This window comes from Mytilus edulis, chromosome 10 (assembly GCF_963676685.1).
Source record: "Mytilus edulis chromosome 10, xbMytEdul2.2, whole genome shotgun sequence".
Lineage (NCBI taxonomy): Eukaryota > Metazoa > Mollusca > Bivalvia > Mytilida > Mytilidae > Mytilus > Mytilus edulis.
The window spans coordinates 82490105-82517001 of NC_092353.1; the positions used below are offsets into that span (position 1 = coordinate 82490105).

Genomic DNA, 26897 nt, shown 5'->3' on the forward strand with positions numbered 1-26897 from the left:
ATACGGTCTTCAACAATGAGCAAATCCAATACCGCAAAGTAAACTATAAAAGACCCCGACATGATGAATGTAAAACAATTCAAACGAGAAACTATGGCCTGAATTAGCAATAAATGACAGCCTTTGAAGTGTGTGCTAACATTCGACTAGAAGGATTAACTTCCTGGGGAGGTCTTTAAAGCATTAAAGGCAGAGAGGACAGAAAATGACGGCAAACCTACCTATATCATGTAGATCTTTAAGGAATACATGGCTTGATCCTTCACGTAATGATACAAAAAATAATAAATCATGTCAGTTCATTAGGGACAGATACATTCTTTCTTCTCCATTTTGTACAATGCAAAGTCGGAAACATAATTTCTTTTTCTTGTTTGCACACAACATTTTAACTGAGGTCACGAAATCACCCTTGTCCATGTAAAATATAGTTTTAAGTGAAGTAGGATACATTCTTCCTTCTCCATTTTGTCCCATGTAAAACCGGAAACAAAATTTCTTCTTTTTTGCACTAGACATTTTAACTGAAGTCACGAAATCACCCTTGACCATGTAAAATACAGTTTTAAGTGAAGGAGGAGTAAAACATGTGTCGTTGTCCTTATAACGTCAATTAAGGGTATCCGATACAGTTTCTCGATATAATGTCATTTTTATAGTTTTGAAATATGTTGTAGGCCTTGACGAGTTATAAAATAAAACACAAAATTAAACATCGGTCACCGTGCTCGTTTTCGAGAAAATTGAGGCTGAAAATTGGGGATTTGTGCAATTTTGTAAAAAAGGTAGGCAATGTTATAAAAATTTTGGAACAAATATTCTTCGTCTTAAATTATTAATATCGGGTTCAATTTGAAGCTATGATAAGTGACAATAAGGGAAAAAATAAATCCCTACACGAATGACTATACAATTATTCAAGCTTTGCTTGAAATTATGGACCAGATGCTCAAAGTGGCATTTTTTAAATCCCAAAAATATGGAAATAAAGTGTTTCTGAAAATGTCATTTTTATCATTTTTCTGCATAAACTGCATTTTGTCATGCTTTCTCCAAATCTCAAATAAAAAATATATGTGAATGAATTTTATTTCTCATCAACTACAAATTGCATAGTTGCAGAGAATATATAAACAATTACATTAAATATTGAAGCACATGTGAACAATACAAACATAAACATTAAATTACAAACTAACCAGGAGGAGTGACCCTCACATTTATAATTTTTATAAATCTACAAAGTTTTTCAAGAGCAATATAATTATTAGAGCTCATCAATTGTTGATATTTATAAATATTTGGACGAAGAGTACAATAGTATGGTAACAACCTCTTTCTTTCTTGATTTAGAGCATTACATGACATAACATAATGATATGCATCACCTACTTCTCTTGATTCGCAAAGATGGTACAACCTATCATTTCTTGATATGTTATTCCATCTTCCCGTCTCGATAGGTAATCTGTGACTTCCACATCTAAATTTACACAATATAAATTGGTTATATATTGTCACCGTCCTGGATTCTATGCTAAACGCGATTTATCCTTAAAATTGCGTCCACCCCTTTGTAACCTCACAGTTAGCGTTAAAGTGCACGACGTCGCTGGCATACTTGAATTAATAGCGAGAGGAGTGGACATTTTACCTATGCGTTATTTCATTGGTAATGTATTTAGTTTTTTTACCACAGCGCGACGCGTTCATTACTCTGTCTGTGCATCCGGTCCTTATGGTTAATTAGATTGTTCAAGTGTACAATTCTTGCAGTCTGTAAAACTGATAATGTATGGACACGTTAGTAAATCAGTGCATATCAACTATTCTTGAAAAGAGTTATGCCATTCGGAAGTATTAATTATGTTGGAAATTGCATCATATTTTCTGTCATTCCGTCATTTCTCTAATATATTTGTAAAACAGCTGCGCTACGAGCATGATATGCCCGTCATTTCATGAAAAAACAATACATGTGTTTTTAGATAACACGGGGATTGTACAGGAAGTTATTCGAAGTATATTCTGACTTGTTCTTTCTCACAAGGAAGTTGTATATCACAACATGTTTCTATGATACCAAATTGAAGCTCAATAAAAAATCAATGAGAACTTAAAAATAAATAAAAAAATCATCACGAAAGAATATACAGATCTGAAGAATAATTTAACTAACAAGTATGTGATTTTTTTATGCAATACTTATCATTATAGTTTCTGGGATACATGTGAAAACCCCTCTTTTTTTACATAAACTCAATAACTCTAAAAACAAAATTTGAATCATGCAATAATAATAATCGTTTATGAGATACAGCGCGGACTGTGAAAAAACACCCCTGTTTTAGTTTACGACAGACAGACGGACGCCGGACATTTTTATACCATACAACGTCCCGTTAAAATTTTTGCATGAAATATTTGCCACTGGACGTTAATAAACCAACAATCAATCAATGCATAGGGCATAGTATTGGTATTTAGCTGGCATTTATGGTAGCGACTTCCTCATATGAAAAATGACAATTGACTTGCATTATATTGGTAACACCAAAAGGGTCAGTCATCTTGAGATTGATAATTATACGATATTTTGTTGAAGATCTCACAAAAACAGTAATGTGTTTTATTTCTTATGATTTTATTAGACTGTTATCCTGTTAAAATCAAAAGCAGAAATTAGAAACAGAAATTGGAGTATCGAAAAATCCACAATACGTTTCTTATTACGGATAATTACACGCATTACGTCCCGCTAAAAGTTACGTATTGTGGGAATTCGAACGCTTAACGTCGCGAAAAGAGTTAACTCTCTTGAAACTGTATCGGATGCCCTTAATAAAAAATAACTCGTATGTTTACAGAATGTAAGCGTACTCGTACTCGTAAACTGGATTAATGTATGCACAAAAAAAAAAATCAAAACAATTCAATCCGGTCAATTGATGAACTGTTATATATTATGTTTTATTGGAAATGGATATAAGTCAGCAACCTTGTGGCTGTTGATTTGCAAATATTCGTCATTCTTTACCCTGTGCATTTCATATCTTATTGTTTAACCATTTAAATTTGCTAGAAAAAAATAGGTACAAGCGACTTTTTAACAATGAGTGGATTTTAAAAACATCACAAATTTGAATGTAAAACCAAATTCATCTCAACTTTTTATTTGTTATTAGATTTTTAGCAATAGTATCTGATAGGTGATTATTGCAATTAATGACTTCTAAATATTTAAATGAAATTTTCTGATTAGCACTATAATTAACATTTTTTTTCCGTTGTTCACATTAGGACCTTAACATTTGTTTATTATTTTTGTGTAAATCTTAAATGCATAGTTCTTCACTTCTTCCTATGTTTTATCTTTCGTCATCAATTATATATTCTATCTACATTTTAAAACTTTAAGATATTTCAATTAATCGGGATAGTGTGTTTTTTTTTCAATACCATGTTATTATTGTATGTACAACATATAACAGAAACTATGTTAATACGGGTCAAAGGTTCACATATTCACTTCAAAACATTCTAGTGTTATTAAAAAATCTGTTTGATATTGTTGTGATATATAGGCTATGAGGAGTTTAGATATAGGAAAAGTTTTATCAAAAATATATTACTTGGGCTACACCAATTTAATTTCTTGTTCTACGGATGTTTCCACTCCAGAAATAGGGCAAAGGGAGCGATTTGAAAGTTTTAATAAAAATAAATTTCACATGCAAGTTTTTGAGGCGAAGCTTGAAAAGTCAACATATAAAGGCGAGCGACAATATTTTTTTTTAAACACAAAATCATAGGTTCTGACAATATTTCAAAACTTGATTTACCACTTGAACTTTGACATTTCTTTAATTTATCAACTGATGAAGCGTTTATTTCCCTGTAGACCAATTTTAATTGCAGCATATTTATGACGTCTTGTATTACTGTTACTTTCTTAGGACATCAGATTTTGAACTGAATAATTCAATACTTATTTAAACTGCAACAAAATGATTTCCAGTGCATTGTCATAGATGTCTTTCCTCACTCACTAGTCATGACTCATAACTAGCAACACATCATGTGTCTTGCAAGAAGCAAGAACTGCTCATTCTTCCGGAACACATGAGTTCATCCCCATTTTTTAGGCGTTCGTGATGTTCGTTGATGTGTGTACTTTTTAGTTTTTTGTGTTATATGTTGGTTGTCTGTGTCTCCATCGTTTTGTTGTTCTCATTTTTGTTCTTTGTCCATTTGGCAACTTGTATATAAATAAGATGTGGTATGAGTACCAATGAGACATCTATCCATCCAGGTAACAATGTATTTAAAGTTAACAATTACAGGTCAAAGTACTGCCTTCAACACGAAACATTGGCTCACACCGCACTTCAAGCTATAAAGGGCCCAAAAATTAATAGTTTTTAAAAATTTAAACAGGAAAACCAACGGTCTAATCTAGATATAAAACGAGAAACACCTAAGAACCATATTTGAAAAAAAATTATTTAGAACAAAATATGTGCGGGTGGGTACGTCGAACAAAGAATTAAATCGGCGTGGCCTTTTATATGGATTCTGAACATGATTGCTCTAAATATTTTTTGACTTATATTTATAGTTCGTATTAATTAAACAAAACAACAATTGCTTGTTTTATGAAAAATATCAAGGAAAAACAGAAAAACAGCAGCAGCATTTACTAATATGAAACAGTGCTGAATTTTCATAATAATCATCTTGGTCGTCCGCAAGATTAGACAAGATGGCATCCCAGGATTTCAGCTGCTTATTAGACTTTGAGTTTGCTTACCGCTATTTTGACCATTCTTTGAAATAGCTTTGAAGTTGCATGAAGTAACATTTGATGCATGTATGAATACTAATGACACATCATCTATAGACCAAAAAAGAAACACTTCCGTACTATTTCCACAATTTGCTAAACTTATGTTAAGCTTTTAAACGCCCCATGCAGCAACCTGTTCAATATTAACAAAAAAATCTAACATAACAGAGAGGAACAAACGACAGACTTTGGGGAACCATGAACAATTTGAATTCATTTATTCTCTTGTTATTATTATTTTTTTTTTGCCTTTCATTTTATTTTATTTTTTTCATTTTTGTATGTTTTTTTTTCATTAGATTTTTGGTTCTTATTCTTTTAATTTCTTCTTGGTATGAATCTTGAGTAGAAATGGCAAAAAATCAAAGATAAAGTTATTGACAAGCATTTTGAATAAACACAATTTTAATTATTGTTTTTTTAAGTAAAAGGTTAATGTACATGATGTACATTGTATTCAATTGTTTGTTTGCATTATTAAATGAAACTAATAATCATGCAAATGACATTTAAAAAAATGAAAGTAATTAAACAATAAAATTGAGAAAGGAAGTCAAATTCTTAACAAAATAAGATGATCAATATCAAACCTTTTAGAATAAATTTTGATAACATCTAATACATGTAATATTATCTGGAAAACTACAAGTAGCATTATATGGTTTACATGGTTTAGGAAAAAACTAATTTTGTTGATCAAAATTTGTTTCAAATCTCAAAACAAGAGTTGTGCACAAACAATCACTGAAAAAGACTTAAAGTGCATTTGTTTCAAACCCGAAATTTTGTCATCGATGACTATCGTTTAGTAAACGTTAAGCTGCTAGAAACAAATACATCTTTTGATAAACTTAATCGACCCCACGTTGTCAGATAGACATAGATTACACTCACGCACTGTAAACAAACAGGTAAAAGTGCGGGAAATAAATAACCAGGACTTTGCAAAAACAGCACGTGCTCGTAATTATTTAAACGACGTGACGGTGAACGAAACTATATTATGTAGGTTTGTAATGAATACATGGTGTGGTCCTTCACTTAATGATACAAACAAGAATGAATCAAGTCAGTTGATAAGGACACACATACTACTCAATTGTTATTCCATGAAAACCCGGAAAAAGATTTCTTTTTCTTTTTAACACCTGACATTTCAAATGAAGTCACAAAATTACTCTTCACAATGTTATATATAGTTTTAAGTGAAGTAGAAGCAAATAATGTGTCGTTGCGTTTATAACGTCAATTAATTGAAAGAAACTCGACTTAAAAGTGTAAATTTATTTAACCGAATGTAATCGTACTCGAAATAAACATTGATTCAACTGGATTACTTATTGCATAAAAACAATTCAATCCGGTCAATTAATGACTTTGTGTTGAAAATGGACACAGGGCAACAACCTTGTGGTTGTTAATTGGCAAATGATTGAGGAAATTATGTCATTCATTACCCTGTGCATTATACATCTTATAGTTTAACAATTTAAATTTGCTATTAACATAGGTTCAAGAGACTTTGTACTTTAACAATGAGTGCATTTCAAAACATAATACATGTTAACACAGAACCGAATACGTATCAAATTTTATTTGTTGTTAGATTTTGATTGATAGCACCTGATAGTTGGTTTAATTCACCATTTTCTACGTAAGCAAATGCTTGTACCAAGTCAGGACTACTAAAGTTCTTTTGATGTGTTTGATCTTTTGATTTTGTCATTTGATTAGGAACTTTCCGTTTTTTAATTTTCTTCGGAGTTGGGTATTTTTGTTATTTTACTTTTAATCAGTTTAATGCTTAAACGTTCTGTGATTCATGACTTCAAAATATTGATATAACGTTTTCTGATTTGTGCCTTGGTTTACATTTTTTGTCGTTGTTAACAGAGGATCTTAATTTTTCTTTTTATTCATTTCTGTATATTTAAAATGAATAGTTCTTTTCTTCTCTCTATTTAATATCTCCCATTATCAATTTATTACTTTCTCTTAAATTTAGACTTTGAAATATTTCAATTATTCTGGATAAAGATTTTTTTTTCAATACCATTTTAACATTATGTGCACAGCAAATAACCGTAATTATGCAAATGCGGGTCAAATGTTCACCCATTCACTTTCAAACCTCATAATTTCATTTCATTCTGTCTGATATTGTTGGTTTAGAAAGGTTATAAGAAGTTCAGATACAAAAAAAAAAGGTTTATTAAAAAATATTTTATCTTGTATATGGGTTCCAAACTGGATTGTTTTTAGTTTTTATCATATAACAAGCTATGAAAGGCCCCGATATGACGAACGTAAAACAATTCAAACGAGAGAACTAAGGCATGAAGTATTTAAACAGAAAACGAAAAACAAGTACGACATATGAATATAGCAATACATGAAAACCTTTGAATAATGTGCTAACATTGGACTAAAAAGATAAAATTCTTGTTTAAGTCGTTAACATCCTTAAGGTGAACAAGGTCGATATGATAGAAAATTACGGTAAACAAACCTATATTTTACAGGTTTTAAATGAATACATGGTGTGGTCCGGCACTTAATGATACAATCAAGAATGAATCAAGACGGTTCAATTTGGGCACAGATACATTCTTCCTTCGCCATTTTGTTCAATACAAAACCCAGAAAAGATGTACTTTTTCTTTTTTACACCAGACATTATAACTGAAGTCATGAAATTACCCTTGACAATGTAATATATAATGTTAAGTGAAGTAGGAGCAAATATTATGTCGTTGTGCTTATAACGTGAATTAATAAAAAAAACAAAAAAACAATTGAATCCGGTCAATTGATGAACTGCTATATATGTTTTACTGAAAATGGATATAAGGCAACATCGATTAGACAGGATGGCATCCCATGATTTCAGCTGCTTATTATACTTTGAGTTTGCTTACCGCTATCGTGATCATTCTTTGAAATAGCTTAGAATTGTCCAATTGTCTGAAATAACTCCGTTAAATTCAGCGATGTGCTGCAGATGACACATCAACTATAGAAAAAACGAAAGATAAGAAGAAAGACTACCGTACTATTTTTTCTTAATTTTCAAAACTTATGGTAAGCTTTAAAAAGCCCTATGCAGCAGCATGTTCAACATTAAAATATTGAAAACAAACTACCGGATCAGTATTACTACCATTAACAAAAAAATCTAACATGACAGACAGGAACAAACGACAGGCTTTAGGGAAAAGTGACTAAGTTGAACCCTTGTGTTTGGTTCATTTGTTCTTTTGAGCATTAAAATATTTTTCAACTAACTAAAGACAACCACCAAATTGCAATAATATGGCTTTAAACGATGCATGCATATATATGATATAAGGGCGATATTTAACATTTGTAAGAGTTCATTTGTGTACTTACCTTGGCTAGTCAAGTTTGAATCCCAACATTCTAATGAACACAAACTGTACATATGTTTGTGAAAGTGATTACCCATACTCATTCTGGGGGTTATCTACCTTCAGTTGATATTTATATTTTCAGAACAACCAAAAACATTATACTTTGGACTTTTTCCAAGAAATTTTCTTCTATTTTGTCTTTTAAGGCAATTAAAAAAAAAGAATTAAATATAAATATGTATAAACAAATGTAGCTATATAACGATTAAATTCTGATTTTTCATTCAGTGCGAAATTCTCGAGGTCAGACGATCCGAATTAAGATATGTGAACATTGGTTTCAACATAGCTGTTTTAAATTTGGTCACTAAGATAAATATATATAGGTATTCAAATTTTATTTTGATTATATAGTAAAATTGTTTGAAGACCAAGTTTTTATAGCAGACATTGAACATGTTATATATTTTTGGATTTTAAGATACATACTTTTCAAAAATATTATTTTGCAGGTGGCTGAACAATAACCAAATTTCAACAGTAGAGGTAAATCTCTTTCGGGGTTTAACGGCTCTAAAATCCTTGTAAGTAATTTGATTTTACTAAAACTAATTTGCCTTCGTTTTTTGCTTGTTTCCTCTCGCATTGATTTAGTCTATCTTTTTTTAATAACTTTAAAATATCCAACAAAAGTTTTTCAATTTGTATCAATTAATTTGGTATTTCGTGTAACATGTAACACTTTTAAGAAATCAAAAATACAGACGTTCAGATTTGTGCTATTCAATTGATCATATATCTTAGAATGACTGTGTCAGTTGTGATGTTACCATGAATCCGTTTAAGAAACGATACTTTACTTTAGCAGAAATGAAATATTTCTTATCAACATTGAAATCAAACCTTACTAATGCGGAATTCCATTATCGATTTGATGGTTTACATTTGTACAATTTTGATTAGTAGAACATATTTTCAGAAAAACAACATCTTTGCACTTTGGACTACTTCAATTCGAATTAATTGTATTCTGTTCGAACTAATATGACAATCACATTTAAGTATTATCAGCCTATCAACCTATAGCTAATCACTAAAAATTATAACTTCATTATGCAATTCTTTTTTTTCCAATTCAATTTTTATTAAAAATTCCAAGATATTATTTAAATTTAAAACTCCTCAAATAGTTTTGATTTAATAGTATTTCATGTATGAAAGTTAATGTTCTACCTTTTTAGCTTGTCCGATTTTCTTAGATCGTCCTGCATCATTCTCATAACAAATTCTATACAACATAAAAGTTTCATCACTGTTTCAATTACTGCTAGGTAAGAACAAACTAATGACTTCCAATACATTTTTCAGAATTGTCCCCCATACCCATGGTCTCCACTGACTTCATTTCTAAGAAATAAGAAAATAAGGATTTAGATTTATGTTATTGAAGTGATCAGACAATAGAAAACCTTCTGAATTATGTTTTTCTTTCATTTTGTCAGATTTTAGTATTATCGACAAGATATGAGTTAATATAGAAAACATATCAACAATTATTGCTTTTTATATTTCTGGAAATTTCATACCTATGATATTAACCCAATGGTACAAGAAGTCTATGAATTTGAAAAATGACAAAATTCATAGTTGGTTTAGTTTTGCTCTAAATATATAACAAAAATCAGGATGAGATGCTGCAGATTTTGAAACTTATGATCAACCATATAGCAAAGTTGAATATACCATAAAAATGAAGTTTAAACAGATAATACATGTAGTTTACACAAATCAGGTCTTCAATAAACTTTTTTTTATTACTGACAGTTCAAAATTGTTTCGTAATATCCCAATAAAATATTAGGTTAAACTAGAGGATTACTTATTAAAGAGCCCCCTTTAAAACCAGACAGTTAATCTAAATTTCGGTTGAGTGACATTAGCCTAGAAGTAAAACAGAAAGATATAGAAATATACCTAGAAACTAAAAGTTATGTAAATTTTATAATAATCTTGATCATGAGTACCATTTTTTCTAAATAGCAAACTTTACTCAATTTTGAGAGATCTGTTGTTTAAAAAAATGATAATATAAAACCTGCTCATACAAATTCTCAACCACTTTTCAAGCTAAAATAGATTTCAAATCCTGAGTCCGAATTTTTGACAGCAGTTGGTGACCTTGTGAAGCAATCTTCATACTTGCAAACATGAGAACAAAGTCGAACGTTACACTATAATATCTATGTTTGTTTCCTTTTATACTTATACTTGTCATTCTTGACTACTGTGTTAATAAGTGTTATATTATGTGTGTTTGCTTGACCCATATAGGTGTATTTTTCAAATACACTTATTTATCTATACCGTTAAAGTTCTGATTGTGTTAAAAAGACATTATAAAACTGAAATCGTTGTTTTCATTCAAGCTCTAAAATGGTTTCCACATTTGCAGGAGTTGTCGTTAATCACTGAATGAGAGATATAAACTATTTTTAAACCATAATTACTTCATGTAGTTTAATAAAATGTCCTCGCGATATGAAATTAGGGTCTGATTATTATGTTCACAAGATCCGAATTTAAATAGAAAAACATTGATATCGACGTAGCTGTTGTTAGCATGTTCACAGAGATACTTAATACTGTATTTATAGTAATCATTGATAATGCAAAAAAAATAACAGAATTTTGAAATAGCCGACCTTGAACATGTAAATTTTTACATAAACGTTTGTTTTTCTTTCTTTTTTTTTTTAAATCAATGTGTTTGCATTGATGCAATTATAAACTTTATGCAGAACTACGTTAAAAACAATTAAAAAAAACACAAAAGAAAATCTTTCGATGTTTCACGGTTCCATAATTCTATAAACTAGTTTTGCCTTATGTGTGTCTTGTTTCCTGTCGTATTGATTTAGTTTTTGTTCTACTGAACCAATTTTCTTACTAAGATTTATGAATTTGGGTAAATCTATTTTTGTATTTCTTGTAAAGTGTACCATTTTCAAGATTTAAAAATCAAGACGTTGTGCTTTATCTTATAGATGTGTTTAATAACTTCAGGTAAAATTAATTTTGTCGATGTTGAGGGTATCCTCTATCGGTTTAGGATAATTAGGGTAAGATTTTTAAGTATAACAGATAATCTGAATTCTTTTAAAAATGTAGACCAAACCTCGTGTAGGAGGAATACTATTATGATTCTGAGGCGACACATTGGCACATTTTTTTTAATTTGTAGTACACATTTCCATTACAGCAAAGGTTTGACGGCTCTAATTTCATTGTAAAAAACTGATTCTTCAAAATGATAATTGTCTTCCTTTGTTGCTGGTTTGCTTTTGCAATGATCTAATTTTTCTTTTTGAAAAACTGTTGCAATTTTCTTCACAAAGCTATTTATTTGTGTCAATTTCATTTGGTATTAGGACAAAATATTTTACTGAAGAAAATATGAAAACATTCAAATCGAGATTTGACGGTTACATCATTCTGCCAAAATAAGTTTTCCTCGTGTGTTGCTGGTTTCCTTTTGCAATGGTTTAAAATTGAAAAAAAAAACGTTTAGATCGACGTTTGATAAAAAGTAAAATCGCAAAAATACTGAACTCCGAGGTGTGTTTGAGCTTTTGATTTTTCAGTTTGATAAGGGACTTTCCGTTTTGAATTGTGTTAGGAATGCGGTATTTTTGTTATTTTATTATGTGTCTGCTTATGAATTGATAAGGCTGCTTAATGTCATCTTAATTTGGACTTCTTGTACTTTGTCTAATCTTATGGTGATCAACTGGATTTCATGTTATAAAACATATATTAACTAATATTCATATATTACGAACAATTCTGCTTATGGTACCTGCACAACAATCGAATTCTCGACATCAATCTCTTTAAAGAACATGCTGTTTTAACATCAATCATTTAACTGAATCATGCTATTCATTGTATTAAAACATTGAGGTGATTGAGCTTCTTAGAACAAGATGTTTAACTGAAGAATATATGAAACATCCGAATTAAGATTTGACGGTTACATGATTCTGCCAATATAAGTTTTCTTCGTGCGTTGCTAGATTGCTGTTGCAATGGTTTAGTTTTCCTCTGAAAAACATTTTGAAATTTTGATACTTAGATTTAAAAACATGATAAATGTGTGTCACTTTAATTGGTATTACAGGTAAAGTGTACAATTTTCAAGAAATAAATAAAACCCCGTTTAAATCGACGTTTAATGTGTTTGATCTTTTGATTTTTCCGTTTGATAAGGGACTTTCCGTTTTAAATTGTCCTAGGAATGCGGTATTTTTGTTATTTTATTATTTGTCTGCATATGAATTGATAAGGCTGCTTAATGTCATCTTAATTCGGACTTCTTGTATCTTGTCCAATCTTATGGTGATCAACTGGATTTCATATTATAAAACATATATTAACTAATATTCATATATTACGAACAATTCTGCTGATTGTACCTGCACAACAATCGAATTCTGGACATCAATCTCTTTAAAACACATGCTGTTTTAACATCAATCATTTCAGTGAATCATGCTATTCATTGTATTAAAACATTTATCAGTGAGTATGCAATAATTACCCAGTTTTTAAACAGACGTATTACACTTCCATTGGTTTTCTTTTTCCAAGAAAAATATGTTTCCATTGATGAAAATGACAGAATTTATGCAGAAATCCTTTTCAAAAATGTTATTTTGCACGTTTCTGCAAAACAATCGAACTACAGCAGTAGCTTTCATAACATTGTTAGTATCGTTATTCCGCAAAACATAATTTGCCGTCGTGTGTTGCTGGTTTGCCTTCGGGATGATCTAAATCATCTTTTACAACTTTGAAAACAGGTTTTTGAATTTCCTTCAAAAGTTTACAAATTGGTGAGATTGAATTTGGTACTGCATCTGAAGTGTACAATTTTTCAGAAATAAAAGATAAGGACGTTGAGATTGATGATATGGAATTCGCAAGACAGCTAAAGATTATATGTGATATAGTGATATTGCCCTGTGTCTTTTTGGAACAAACAAATAATTGAAAAGAGATACCAGAATTTGTATTGATATTGAGAGCAAACCTTGCACAAAAGGGATAGTATTTTCAATCTGGTGCTATAAATTGGAACATCTTTGATTAGAAGTCCACATTACTGGAACTGTAAAATCTTTGCACTTTGGACAACTTCAATTTAACTTTCTTCTGTTTATCCCAAAACTAACTCATTGTTGAAGACCGTCCGGTTGCCTATAATTGATTATATCCATTTCATATGAACTTTTACGAATAGTTGTCTCATTGGCAATTCTACCATATCTTCTAATGTTTATAACATTATATGACTTTATCATTTGATAAAGCCATCTGAAATCTGACTTTCTTCTATTATGTCATATTTAGGGTCATTAACAAGATAGATTTAAGAAAGTAATTGGTAAAATAGTAAAACCTTTAAGTCGGTTTTCTTTAATTTTGAGAAATTTTTTGCATAACTTCTTAAGTGTACCATTACATGATATCATGGTTTTCTCTGATTGTTAATGACGTCTTTATTTATGTTCATTGAAAGGTGGATGTATACTTACTGATTTTGTAGTGGAAGAGACATGATTTGTTATTTGTTGTTATTGGCTTTGAACTACATGTAGCCTAAAGTTACTGCAAGGTACTCTTGTATCTGTAAAGTGTGTCTTTTTTGTTATTCTGTTATATTTTAATGCGTGCTTTATATCGATCATATAAGTAAACAGGTTGTTTTAGTTTGCTTTTATAATGTTTTGCTACACACGATTTGGCATAAGCAAACATGTTTTGAAATGTTTAAACACTCCATATTCTGTTCGTGTCTGTCTCCAGTCAGGGGCCTGTAATTCAGTGGTTGTGTTTGTTGTTGTTTATCATATCTGTTTTTCGTTTATTGTTTTAAACACAAATCAGGTTGTTAGTTTCCTCGTTTGAATTGTTTTACATTCTTCATTTTATGGCTTCTTATAACTTACTATGCGATATGGTTTTTGCTTATTGTTAAAGATTTTATTGTGACCAATAGTTATTAACTTCTACATCATTCGATATCTGGTGGAGAGTTGTCTCATTGGCAATCACACCCCGTCTTATTGTCTTTGTTGTTTTAAAAAGAGGCCGTTTAAACTAAAGCATATGCAAAGATCAGATACTAAAACTCATCTAAATATTGTCAATGGAGAGGTTGTCCTATGTCATTTTATAATACAATGGTTAACTTGGTCAGGGATGACAAACTATTTTAATAATTCAGACCAAACCTTTCTAAAGAGGAGTGCCCTTATTAATCCGGTGACAAACGTCTGCGATTAGTACTTCCCCTTTTCAGAACAACACAAATATTGTTTACTTTGCTACGTTTTACAAGTATATTTTTTGATGTGCCCATATTTTGACTCTTTTACTTATTGTGTCTGTTTAGTTTACGCAATGTAAGTATAACGGAATTTGACTGTCATCAAAGTGAGAGGGTTAGCGCTATAAAACCAGGTTTAATCCACCATTTTCTACATTAGAAAATGCCTGTACCAAGTTAGGAATATGACAGTTCTTGTCCATTTGTTTTTGATGTGTTTTATTATTTGATTTTGCCATGTGATTATGGACTTTCCGAATTGATTTTCCTCTAAGTTCAGTATTTTTGTACGTCTTAAGGTATTTTTCGTTTGTCCTTGTGTATGGTTATTTACAAGATATAAATAAAAGTTTTAGAGCAGTGTAATAATTTCGTTTGAACTTGAGTTTGTATCATTTGTAAGAAGTCAATAGTAAGAACATTTAGATGTATGTTATTGATTTGACAATATTAATAAGGTGAAGAATTTGGTCGATGGAGGGATTTCCTGATTTCGTTTGATGACAAGAAAGTTAACTGCAACAAGATGACAAGAATATCCTGATTAAATTGAAACTAATAAGCTATAAAACACCCCGACATGACGAATGTAAAGCATTTCAATTGAGAAACAACGGCCTGAATTACGCCACAGTAACGACAAACAAGTGTAATGTATGTATTAAGCAATAAATGACAACCTTTGAATTATGTGCTAACATTCGACCGAAGGATTAAATTCCTGTCTAAGTCGTTAACACCCTCAAGGTAATAATAATAATAATAATAATAATAATAATAATAATAATAATAATAATAATAATAATAATAATAATAATAATAATAACAATAATACAGATTCTTTATTTACACAGTTACAATTTATAATCTTCTCTGAGACCCTCATATACAATACAAGTAGAAAATAATAATAAGCTTAAAAACCAAATATAAAATTTATTAACACAGAGTCAGTTCACAATCGTATCGTATAGTCATGATAGTTCTGTGTACATGTACCATTAGAACATATAAAACAATTACAGAGTGCATGTAATAAATAGATATTATATACAAATCAAAATCATACATTCTAAAAAAGTAATAGACAGAATATTGGGACTGCCTCAAGTATCGTTTTAAAATTTGTTTAAAAAAAGAAAAAGTGTTTTGCACTTTACACATTTCATATGGTAGTCCGTTCCATAAAACTAATCCAGAATAAGCAAAAGATTTTTTAAACAGGTCAGTTTTCTGATTTGGAACTATCGAATTACCTTCAGTAATATCCCTTAACCATAAGAATTATTAACAGATATAAGTTGAAACTTTTGAAGTAGGTACTGTGGTGCTTCTTTCAGCATACATTTATATAGCAGTAAATTTTCGTGGTATTTGATTCTGTTTTCTACTGTCATCCATCCAAGTTCTTTAAATAAGGGGCTGATGGGGATAGAGGGTCTGCATCAACAATTAATCTTGCTTCTCTTTTTTTAAAGTTTTAATATTCGTATTATCCCTTCATTTTTACATTCTCCCCAAACAATACAGCAGTAATCGATGAGCGGCAGAATATACCCATTATAACATGCTTTCCTGGCATTAATATCTAAACATTTCTTTAATTTAGAAAAAGGTACATTCTTCATGAACATTAGCACAAACTTGATCAATTTGATTTGTCTAGCTAAGTGTGATGTCAGTTTTAACACCTAATAATTTTTCACATGATGAATTTTGTAGTGTTTCTGAATGTATTTGTAAATTTGGTAGAAAAGATAGAGTTGATAACTTCTGACTCGTTCCAGTAACCAAACATTTTGTCTTTTTACTATTGATGAACATATTATTCATTTTGCACCATTCTTCAACTCTGCATAAATCTGCTTGTACATCATCATGTAAATTTTCTATGTTTTTCAAGGATTGATGAAGATTAGTACCATCAGCATACAAGTCAGTTTTACAATTTCGTAATGCAAAGGGGAAGGTCATTTATAAACAAGACAAACGATACAGGACCGAGTATAGATCCTTGGGGGACATCAAATTTCACATTTTTTTTTATCAGAATTAATTTTGCAAATGTTTACTTGCTGTGTTCTATTACTTAGGTATGACGGGAAAAAACCTACTGCAGATTCACTGAATTCATAAATATCAAGCTTTAAGCAAAAAATTTCATGATCTACAAAATTAAATGCTGTTTTGAAGTCCAACATTAATGCAAGGTTTAAATTACCATCGTTCATTTCTTGCAGCCATTTGTCAATAATATCAATAAGTGCATTTGACAAGCATAATGTGGCTTGCAACCTGATTGTGTAGGATGTAAAAGTTTAAATTTATAGACAAGTACTTGTACATGTTATTTGATACATGCCTTTCTAATACTTTTGATAGAGATGGAAGAACAGATATGGGTCTGTAATTTGTTGCTAAAACCTTGTCACCATCTTTGTAAACTTGTATTACCTTAGCAGTTTTCAGTAATGAAGGATATACACCAGTATCTATCATTCTGTTGAATATATGTGAGAGGAGAGGCAATATATGGGGCACTTATTTTAAGGATTTGGGGTCCATTGTTATCAGTTCCCGATGATTTATTTACATCAGGTTTTGTTATCTCATCAAATAGCTCATTTGAATGTGCTAAGATTATTGAAATCCGCCTTGTCAACAGATGTATTGTCTCTTTGCTCACCTATTTTTTCGGCACAGGAAGTAAAAAAAATGTTAAAAGTATCTGATATTGATTTTTTTATTATTTGTCGTTGTATTGTTATCATCTGTAGTTAACTCATGTGGGGATTTTTTACCTTAGGGTTTAGACTATGAAGGCATTTCCATAAAGATTTTGCGTCATTAGATTCTTTTACCATGTTTTTATAATGTTTTTTTTTTTCTTTTAGTTCTCTATTCTTTGTTTAGTTTTATTTCTCTAAAATATATATTCACTTCACAATCCAAGTGCATTATATTTATCCCTCATGTTCCTAGCATACATAATTTCACTGTTATACCAATCAGGTTGCCTATCCCTTTTAACTCTCTTTTCAACAACAGAAGCATGATTATCTAAAACTTTGTTAAACGTATCTTAAATTATTGGAGACAGATAGAAGGATTCAAATTCAATTTTATAAAAAAATGTGTACTTTATAGGTTTAATAGAAATTCATTTTGGTCATTTAACTCCTTTATGTGATTGTACTGTGTGTATACTTTTTGTTTTTATTAACTTCTTTCCTTGTTAAACAAATATGATAATGGTCACTAATTGCACATTTACAAACATGTGATTCATGTACCTTATCTAGATCAATCGATGTACTAGAATCCTTTGTGACCGTTGTAGCATCTTCAATCAACTGTTGAATATCGAACGATTCTAAAACACTCAGCCATTTTAGGAGGTTTGCTTGGTGCTTTAAAATTCATATTAAAATCACCCAATAATACTATATCTAATTTGATGGTCACTGTCATTCCTAGTTCTTTTTCAAAATCATCAATCCAGTCTATTGTTGACTTTGGAGGTCTGTACACAAAACATAGCAAAAATCATTTTTTTCATAATCTGGTTTTACTTCAAACCACATTGTGTCAATACCTCCTATTTCAATGTTGTTTTGTCTTGAACATTTTTTTCTTTCTTTCAGATAAGTAACCAGTTATTTGTAATTCATTATCTGTATTGATTTTAGTTAAAAAATATTTCACACATACCCACTACATCAGGTGGGTCATTTGTAAACATAAGTGTTTGTTTGATATCATCATATTTACTTTCAATTCTATTAACATTATGAGAACAAATCCTGATATAGTACAACCTGTGACATCCTCTTAGTTATGTCCACCCTCTTACATGGTCAACATCCAATGGTGAACATTTATTGGGATATTTAATCTTGATATGTTGGCCATTTATTTGGGGTCATAAAACATAGGTAGATGTGTCATATAATTATGTTACTGTAAAAATCAATCAGGGTTGAAGTTTTTAGTTGGTATGTTTCATTAAAATTTACCTGTACAGGTAACTCAGGTTTCTTTTAAAATTGACATTTCACCTTTTATTGAAAATGTAGAATAAACAATTGCTTTACTCTGTCAATTTATTATTATTGTTTTGTTTGCCTTTAATTTTATTTATTTTTTTCATTTTTGTATGTTTTTTTTTCATTACGTTTTTGTTCTTTTAATTTCTTCTTGGTGACCTTGTAAAACAATCTTCATACTTGCAAAAATGAGAACAAAGTCGAACGTTACACTATAATATCTATGTTTGTTTCTTTTTATACTTATACTTGTCATTCTTGACTACTGTGTTAATAAGTGTTATATTTTGTGTGTTTGCTTGACCCATATAGGTGTATTTTTCAAATAAACTTATATATCTATACCGTTAAAGTTCTGATTGTGTTAAAAAGACATTATAAAACTGAAATCGTTGTCTTCATTCAAGCTCTAAAATGGTTTCCACATTTGCAGGAGTTGTCGTTAATTACTGAATGAGAGATATAAACTATTTTTAAACCATAATTACTTCATGTAGTTTAATAAAATGTCCTCGCGATATGAAATTAGGGTCTGATTATCATGTTCACAAGATCCGAATAAAAATAGAAAAACATTGATATCGACGTAGCTGTTGTTATCATGTTCACAAAGATACTTAATATTGTATTTATAGTAATCATTGATAATGCAACAAAAATAACAGAATTTTGAAATAGCCGACCTTGAACATGTAAATTTTTACATAAACGTTTGGTTTTCTTTTTTTTTTTTTAAATCAATGTGTTTGCATTGATGAAATTATAAACTTTATGCAGAACTACGTTAAAAAAAATATATTTTTTGAAGGTATCAGGAAAACAATAAAAAAAAACCACGAAAGAAAATCTTTCGATGTTTCACGGTTCCATAATTCTATAAAACTAGTTTTGCCTTATGTGTATCTTGTTTGCTGTCGTATTGATTTAGTTTTTGTTCTACTGAATCAATTTTCTTACTAAGATTTATGAATTTGGGTAAATCTATTTTTGTATTTCTTGTAAAGTGTACCATTTTCAAGATTTAAAAAATCAAGATGTTTTGCTTTATCTTATAGATTTGTTAAATATCTTCAGGTAAAATTAATTTTGTCTATGTTCAGGGTATCCTCTATCGGTTTAGGATAATTAGGGTAAGATTTTCAAGTATAACAGATAAACAGAATTCTTTTAAAAATGTAGACCAAACCTCGTGTAAGAGGAATACCATTATGGATCTGAGGCGACACATTGGTACATTTTTTTTATTTGTAGTACACATTTCCATAGCAGTAAAGGTTTGACGGCTCTAACTACATTGTTGAAAACTTGATTCTTCAAAATGATAATTGTCTTCCTCTGTTGCTGGTTTGCTTTTGCAATGATCTAATTTTTCTTTTTGAAAAACTGTTGCAATTTTCTTCAAAAAGCTATGTATTTGTGTCAATTTTATTTGGTATTTTTCATTTGGTATTACATGTAAAGTTTATAATTGTCAAGAAATGTCAAAAAAGAACCTTTACATATTTGATATATTTATAGTCAGTGTTTTGTCGTAACTATAATCCGGTCCCCTTTAACCGAATGTGACCTACCGAATAAGACTTGTAACCGGGTTTGTACTAACATGAGCAACTAGACGTATGTGCCACATGTGGAGCAAGATCTGCCTCCACTTTCATAGCAGCTACGATCACCCAAGTCTTTATGGGTTCGAGTTGTTCAGTCTTTCGTTTTCTATGTTGAATTTTAAATACTGTTGTTTGTCTGTTGGTTTTTTCCTTTTTTTGCCATGGCGTTGTCGGTTTATTTTAGACCTTGATGAGTTTGGATGTCTTTTCAGTATCTTTTGCCTCTCTTAAGTCGAAAATGAATTAATAATGTGCATAATTACAAACAGTTATCAGATTTAGTACACTTTCATTGATCTTCTGTTTTCAATGTGAATATCTTTATTGATGAATATGACAGATTTTATTCAGAAATTAGTTTCAAAAATGTTTTTTTGGCTGGCACCTGGACCCTAACCCTAAGCCTAACCCCAACTTCACTAAAAGTAAAATTCTTCCATGATTTGACAGCTCTGTCGATAGAACAAAAACATTATTCTGAAAACAATTGTTGTCTTTCCTGTGTTGCTTATTTGCTCTTGCATTGATTAAATATGTCTTTTTCAAATAAAGTCATAAATCGATTTTCCAATTGTCCTATCAAGATTAATAAATGTCTGTCAATTGAATTTTGTTTAATTAATATTAATATTTTCAGGAAATCAATGATAAGGATTTTGAACTGATAAAATACCTAAACATTTTATTTTTTTTTGAGTGGTGATGTTACCCTGTATCTGTTTAGGACAAGATATTTTACTGAAAAAGATATGACAACATCCAAATCGAGATTTGACGGTTAGATCTTTCTGCCAAAATAAGTTTCCTTCTTGCGTTGCTGGTTTCCTTTTGCAATGGTTTAATTTTCTTCTGAAAAACATTTTGAAATTTTCCTACTTAGATTTAAAAAGATTATAAAAGTGTGTCAATTTAATTTGGTATTACAGGTAAAGTGTACAATTTTCAAGAAATAAAAAATAAAAAAAAAAGTTTAGATCGACGTTTGATAAAACTAAAATCACAAAAATACTGAACTCCGAGGTGTGTTTGAGCTTTTGATTTTTCCGTTTGATAAGGGACTTTCCGTTTTGAATTGTCCTGGGAATGCGGTATGTTTGTTGTTCTATTATGTTATGATTATGATAATGTCATCTTTATTCAGACTTCTTGTATTATGTCCAATCTGATGGTGATCAACTAGATTTCATGTTATAAAACATATATTAACTTTATATTCATATATTACAAACAATTCTGCTAATGGTACCTGCAAAACAATCGAATTCTGGGCATCAATCTCTTTAAAAAACATGCTGTTTTAACATCAATCATTTAAGTGAATCATGCTATTCATTGTATTAAAACATTGATGTGAATGAGCTTCTTAGGACAAGATGTTTTACTGAAGAAGATATGAAACATCCGAATTAAGATTTGGCGGTTACATGACTCTGCCAATGTAAGTTTCCTTCGTGCGTTGCTGGTTTGCTGTTGCAACAGTTTAGTTTTCTTCTGAAAAACATTTTGAAATTTTCCTACTTAGATTTAAAAACATGATAAATGTGTGCCAATTTAATTGGTATAACAGGTAAAGTGTACAATTTTCAAGAAATAAAAAAAAAAAACGTTTAGATCGACGTTTGATAAAAAGTAAACTGAACTCCGAGGTGTGTTTGAGCTTTTGATTTTTCCGTTTGATAAGTGACTTTCCGTTTTGAATTGTCCTAGGAATGCGGTATGTTTGTTGTTCTATTATGTTTATGATTATGAATTGATAAGGCTGCTTAATGTCATCTTAATTCGGACTTCTTGTAGTTTGTCTAATCTTATGGTGATCAACTGGATTTTATGTTATAAAACATATATTAACTAATATTCATATATTACAAACAATTCTGCTGATGGTACCTGCACAACAATCGAATTCTGGGCATCAATCTCTTTAAAACACATGCTGTTTTAACATCAATCATCTAAGTGAATCATGCTATTCATTGTATTAAAACATTTATCAGTGTGTATGCAATAATTACCCAGTTTTTTAAAACAGACGTAGTACACTTCCATTGGTCTTCTTTTTCCAAAAAAAATATGTTTCCATTAATGAATATGACAGAATTTATGCAGAAATCATTTTCAAAAATGTTATTTTGCACGTTTCTGCAAAACAATCGAACTACAGCAGTAGCTTTCATAACATTGTTAGTATCGTTATTCCGCAAAACATAATTTGCCTTCGTGTGTTGCTGGTTTGCCTTCGGGATGATCTAAATCATCTTTTACAACTTTGAAAACAGGTTTTTGAATTTCCTTCAAAGGTTTACAAATTGGTGAGGTTGAATTTGGTACTGCATCTGAAGTGTACAATTTTTAAGAAATAAAAGATAAGGACGTTGAGATTGATGATATGGAATTCGCAAGACAGCTAAAGATGATATGTGATATAGTGATATTGCCCTCTGTCTTTTTGGAACAAACAAATAATTGAAAAGAGATACCAGAATTTGTATTGATATTGAGAGCAAACCTTGCACAAAAGGGATAGTATTTTCAATCTGGTGCTATAAATTGGAACATCTTTGATTAGAAGTCCACATTACTGGAACTGTAAAATCTTTGCACTTTGGACAACTTCAATTTAACTTTCTTGTGTTTATCCCAAAACTAACTCATTGTTGAAGACCGTCCGGTTGCCTATAATTGATTATATCCATTTCATATGAACTTTTACGAATAGTTGTCTCATTGGCAATTCTACCATATCTTCTAATGTTTATAACATTACATGACTCTATCATTTGATAAAGCCATCTGAAATCTGACTTTCTCCTATTATGTCATATTTAGGGTCATTAACAAGATAGATTTAAGATAGTAATTGATAAAACAGTAAAACCTTTAAGTCGGTTTTCTTTAATTTTGAGAATTTTTTTGCATAACTTCTTAAGTGTACCATTACATGATATCATGGTTTTCTCTGATTGTTAATGACGTCTTTATTTATGTTCATTGGAAGGTGGATGTGTACTTACTGATTTTGTAGTGGAAGAGACATGATTTGTTATTTGTTGTTATTGGCTTTGAACTACATGTAGCATAAAGTAACTGCAAGGTACTCTTGTATCTGTAAAGTGTGTCTTTTTTGTTATTCTGTTATATTTTAATGCGTGCTTTATATCGATCATCTAAGTAAACAGGTTGTTTTAGTTTGCTTTTATAATGTTTTGCTACACACGATTTGGCATAAGCAAACATGTTTTGAAATGTTTAAACACTCCATATTCTGTTCGTGTCTGTCTCCAGTCAGGGGCCTGTAATTTAGTGGTTGTGTTTGTTGTTGTTTATCATATCTGTTTTTCGTTTATTGTTTTGCACACAAATCAGGTTGTTGGTTTCCTCGTTTGAATTGTTTTACATTCTTCATTTTATGGCTTCTTATAACTAACTATGCGGTATGGTTTTTGCTTATTGCTAAAGATTTTATTGTGACCAATAGTTATTAACTTCTACATCATTCGATATCTGGTGGAGAGTTGTCTCATTGGCAATCACATCCCGTGTTATTGTCTTTGTTGTTTAAAAAAGAGGCCGTTTAAACTAAAGCATATGCAAAGATCAGATACTAAAACTCATCTAAATGTTGTCAATGGAGAGGTTGTCCTATGTCATTTTATAATACAATGGTTAACTTGGTCAGGGATGACAAACTATTTTAATAATTCAGACCAAACCTTTCTAAAGAGGAGTGCCCTTATTAATCCGGTGACAAACGTCTGCGATTAGTACTTCCCCTTTTCAGAACAACACAAATATTGTTTACTTTGCTACGTTTTACAAGTATATTTTTTGATGTGCCCATATTTTGACTCTTTTACTTATTGTGTCTGTTTAGTTTACGCAATGAAAATATAACGGAATTTGACTGTCATCAAAGTCAGAGGGTTAGCGCTATAAAATCAGGTTTAATCCACCATTGTCTACATTTGAAAATGCCTGTACCAAGTTAGGAATATGACAGTTTTTGTCCATTCGTTTTTGATGTGTTTTATTATTTGATTTTGCCATGTGATTATGGACTTTCCGAATTGATTTTCCTCTAAGTTCAGTATTTTTGTACGTCTTAAGGTATTTTTCGTTTGTCCTTGTGTATGGTTATTTACAAGATATAAATAAAAGTTTTAGAGCAGTGTAATAATTTCGTTTGAACTTGAGTTTGTATCATTTGTAAGAAGTCAATAGTAAGAACATTTAGATGTATGTTATTGATTTGACAATATTAATAAGGTGAAGAATTTGGTCGATGGAGGGATTTCCTGATTTCGTTTGATGACAAGAAAGTTAACTGCAACAAGATGACAAGAACATCCTGATTAAATTGAAACTAATAAGCTATAAAACACCCCGACATGACGAATGTAAAGCATTTCAATTGAGAAACAACGGCCTGAATTACGCCACAGTAACGACAAACAAGTGTAATGTATGTATTAAGCAATAAATGACAACCTTTGAATTATGTGCTAACATTCGACCGAAGGATTAAATTCCTGTCTAAGTCGTTAACACCCTCAAGGTAATAATAATAATAATAATAATAATAATAATAATAATAATAATAATAATAATAATAATAACAATAATACAGATTCTTTATTTACACAGTTACAATTTATAATCTTCTCTGAGACCCTCATATACAATACAAGTAGAAAATAAAAATAAGCTTAAAAACCAAATATAAAATTTATTAACACAGAGTCAGTTCACAATCGTATCGTATAGTCATGATAGTTCTGTGTACATGTACCATTAGAACATATAAAACAATTACAGAGTGCATGTAATAAATAGATATTATATACAAATCAAAATCATACATTCTAAAAAAGTAATAGACAGAATATTGGGACTGCCTCAAGTATCGTTTTAAAATTTGTTTAAAAAAAGAAAAAGTGTTTTGCACTTTACACATTTCATATGGTAGTCCGTTCCATAAAACTAATCCAGAATAAGCAAAAGATTTTTTAAACAGGTCAGTTTTTTGATTTGGAACTATCGAATTACCTTCAGTAATACCCCTTAACCATAAGAATTATTAACAGATATAAGTTGAAACTTTTGAAGTAGGTACTGTGGTGCTTCTTTCAGCATACATTTATATAGCAGTAAATTTTCGTGGTATTTGATTCTGTTTTCTACTGTCATCCATCCAAGTTCTTTAAATAAGGGGCTGATGGGGATAGAGGGTCTGCATCAACAATTAATCTTGCTTCTCTTTTTTTAAAGTTTTAATATTCTTATTATCCCTTCATTTTTAAATTCTCCCCAAACAATACAGCAGTAATCGATGAGCGGCAGAATATACCCATTATAACATGCTTTCCTTGCATTAATATCTAAACATTTCTTTAATTTAGAAAAAGGTACATTCTTCATGAATATCAGCACAAACTTGATCAATTTGATTTGTCTAGCTAAGTGTGATGTCAGTTTTAACACCTAATAATTTTTCACATGATGAATTTTGTAGTGTTTCTGAATTTATTTGTAAATTTGGTTGAAAAGATAGAGTTGATAACTTCTGACTCGTTCCAGTAACCAAACATTTTGTTTTTTACTATTGATGAACATATTATTCATTTTGCACCATTCTTCAACTCTGCATAAATCTGCTTGTACATCATCATGTAAATTTTCTATGTTTTTCAAGGATTGATGAAGATTAGTACCATCAGCATTCAAGTCAGTTTTACAATTTCGTAATGCAAAGGGGAAGGTCATTTATAAACAAGACAAATGATACAGGACCTAGTATAAATCCTTGGGGGACATCAAATTTCACATTTTTTTTATCAGAATTAATTTTGCAAATGTTTACTTGCTGTGTTCTATTACTTAGGTATGACGGGAAAAAACCTACTGCAGATTCACTGAATTCATAAATATCAAGCTTTAAGCAAAAAATGTCATGATCTACAAAATTAAATGCTGTTTTGAAGTCCAACAGTAATGCAAGGTTTAAATTACCATCGTTCATTTCTTGCAGCCATTTGTCAATGATATCAATAAGTGCATTTGACAAGCATAATGTGGCTTGAAACCTGATTGTGTAGGATGTAAAAGTTTAAATTTATAGACAAGTACTTGTACATGTTATTTGATACATGCCTTTCTAATACTTTTGATAGAGATGGAAGAACAGATATGGGTCTGTAATTTGTTGCTAAAACCTTGTCACCATCTTTGTAAACTTGTATTACCTTAGCAGTTTTCAGTAATGAAGGATATACACCAGTATCTATCATTCTGTTGAATATATGTGAGAGGAGAGGCAATATATGGGGCACTTATTTTAAGGATTTGGGGTCCATTGTTATCAGTTCCCGATGATTTATTTACATCAGGTTTTGTTATCTCATCAAATAGCTCATTTGAATGTGCTAAGATTATTGAAATCCGCCTTGTCAACAGATGTATTGTCTCTTTGCTCACCTATTTTTTCGGCACAGGAAGTAAAAAAAATGTTAAAAGTATCTGATATTGATTTTTTTATTATTTGTCGTTGTATTGTTATCATCTGTAGTTAACTCATGTGGGGATGTTTTACCTTAGGGTTTAGACTATGAAGGCATTTCCATAAAGATTTTGAGTCATTAGATT

At 30.3% G+C, this 26897-nt stretch overlaps 1 protein-coding gene across 1 annotated transcript in view; it reads left to right on the forward strand.

Annotated features, from left to right (window-relative positions):
* The window catches only part of LOC139492126 (uncharacterized), a 73145-nt gene that overhangs the window by 21019 nt on the left and 25229 nt on the right, over positions 1-26897 (forward strand). Inside the window, exon 2 of the mRNA XM_071280264.1 lies at positions 8730-8801. Within this exon, the coding sequence (XP_071136365.1) occupies positions 8730-8801 (72 nt within the window). The remainder of the gene's footprint in view (positions 1-8729; positions 8802-26897) is intronic.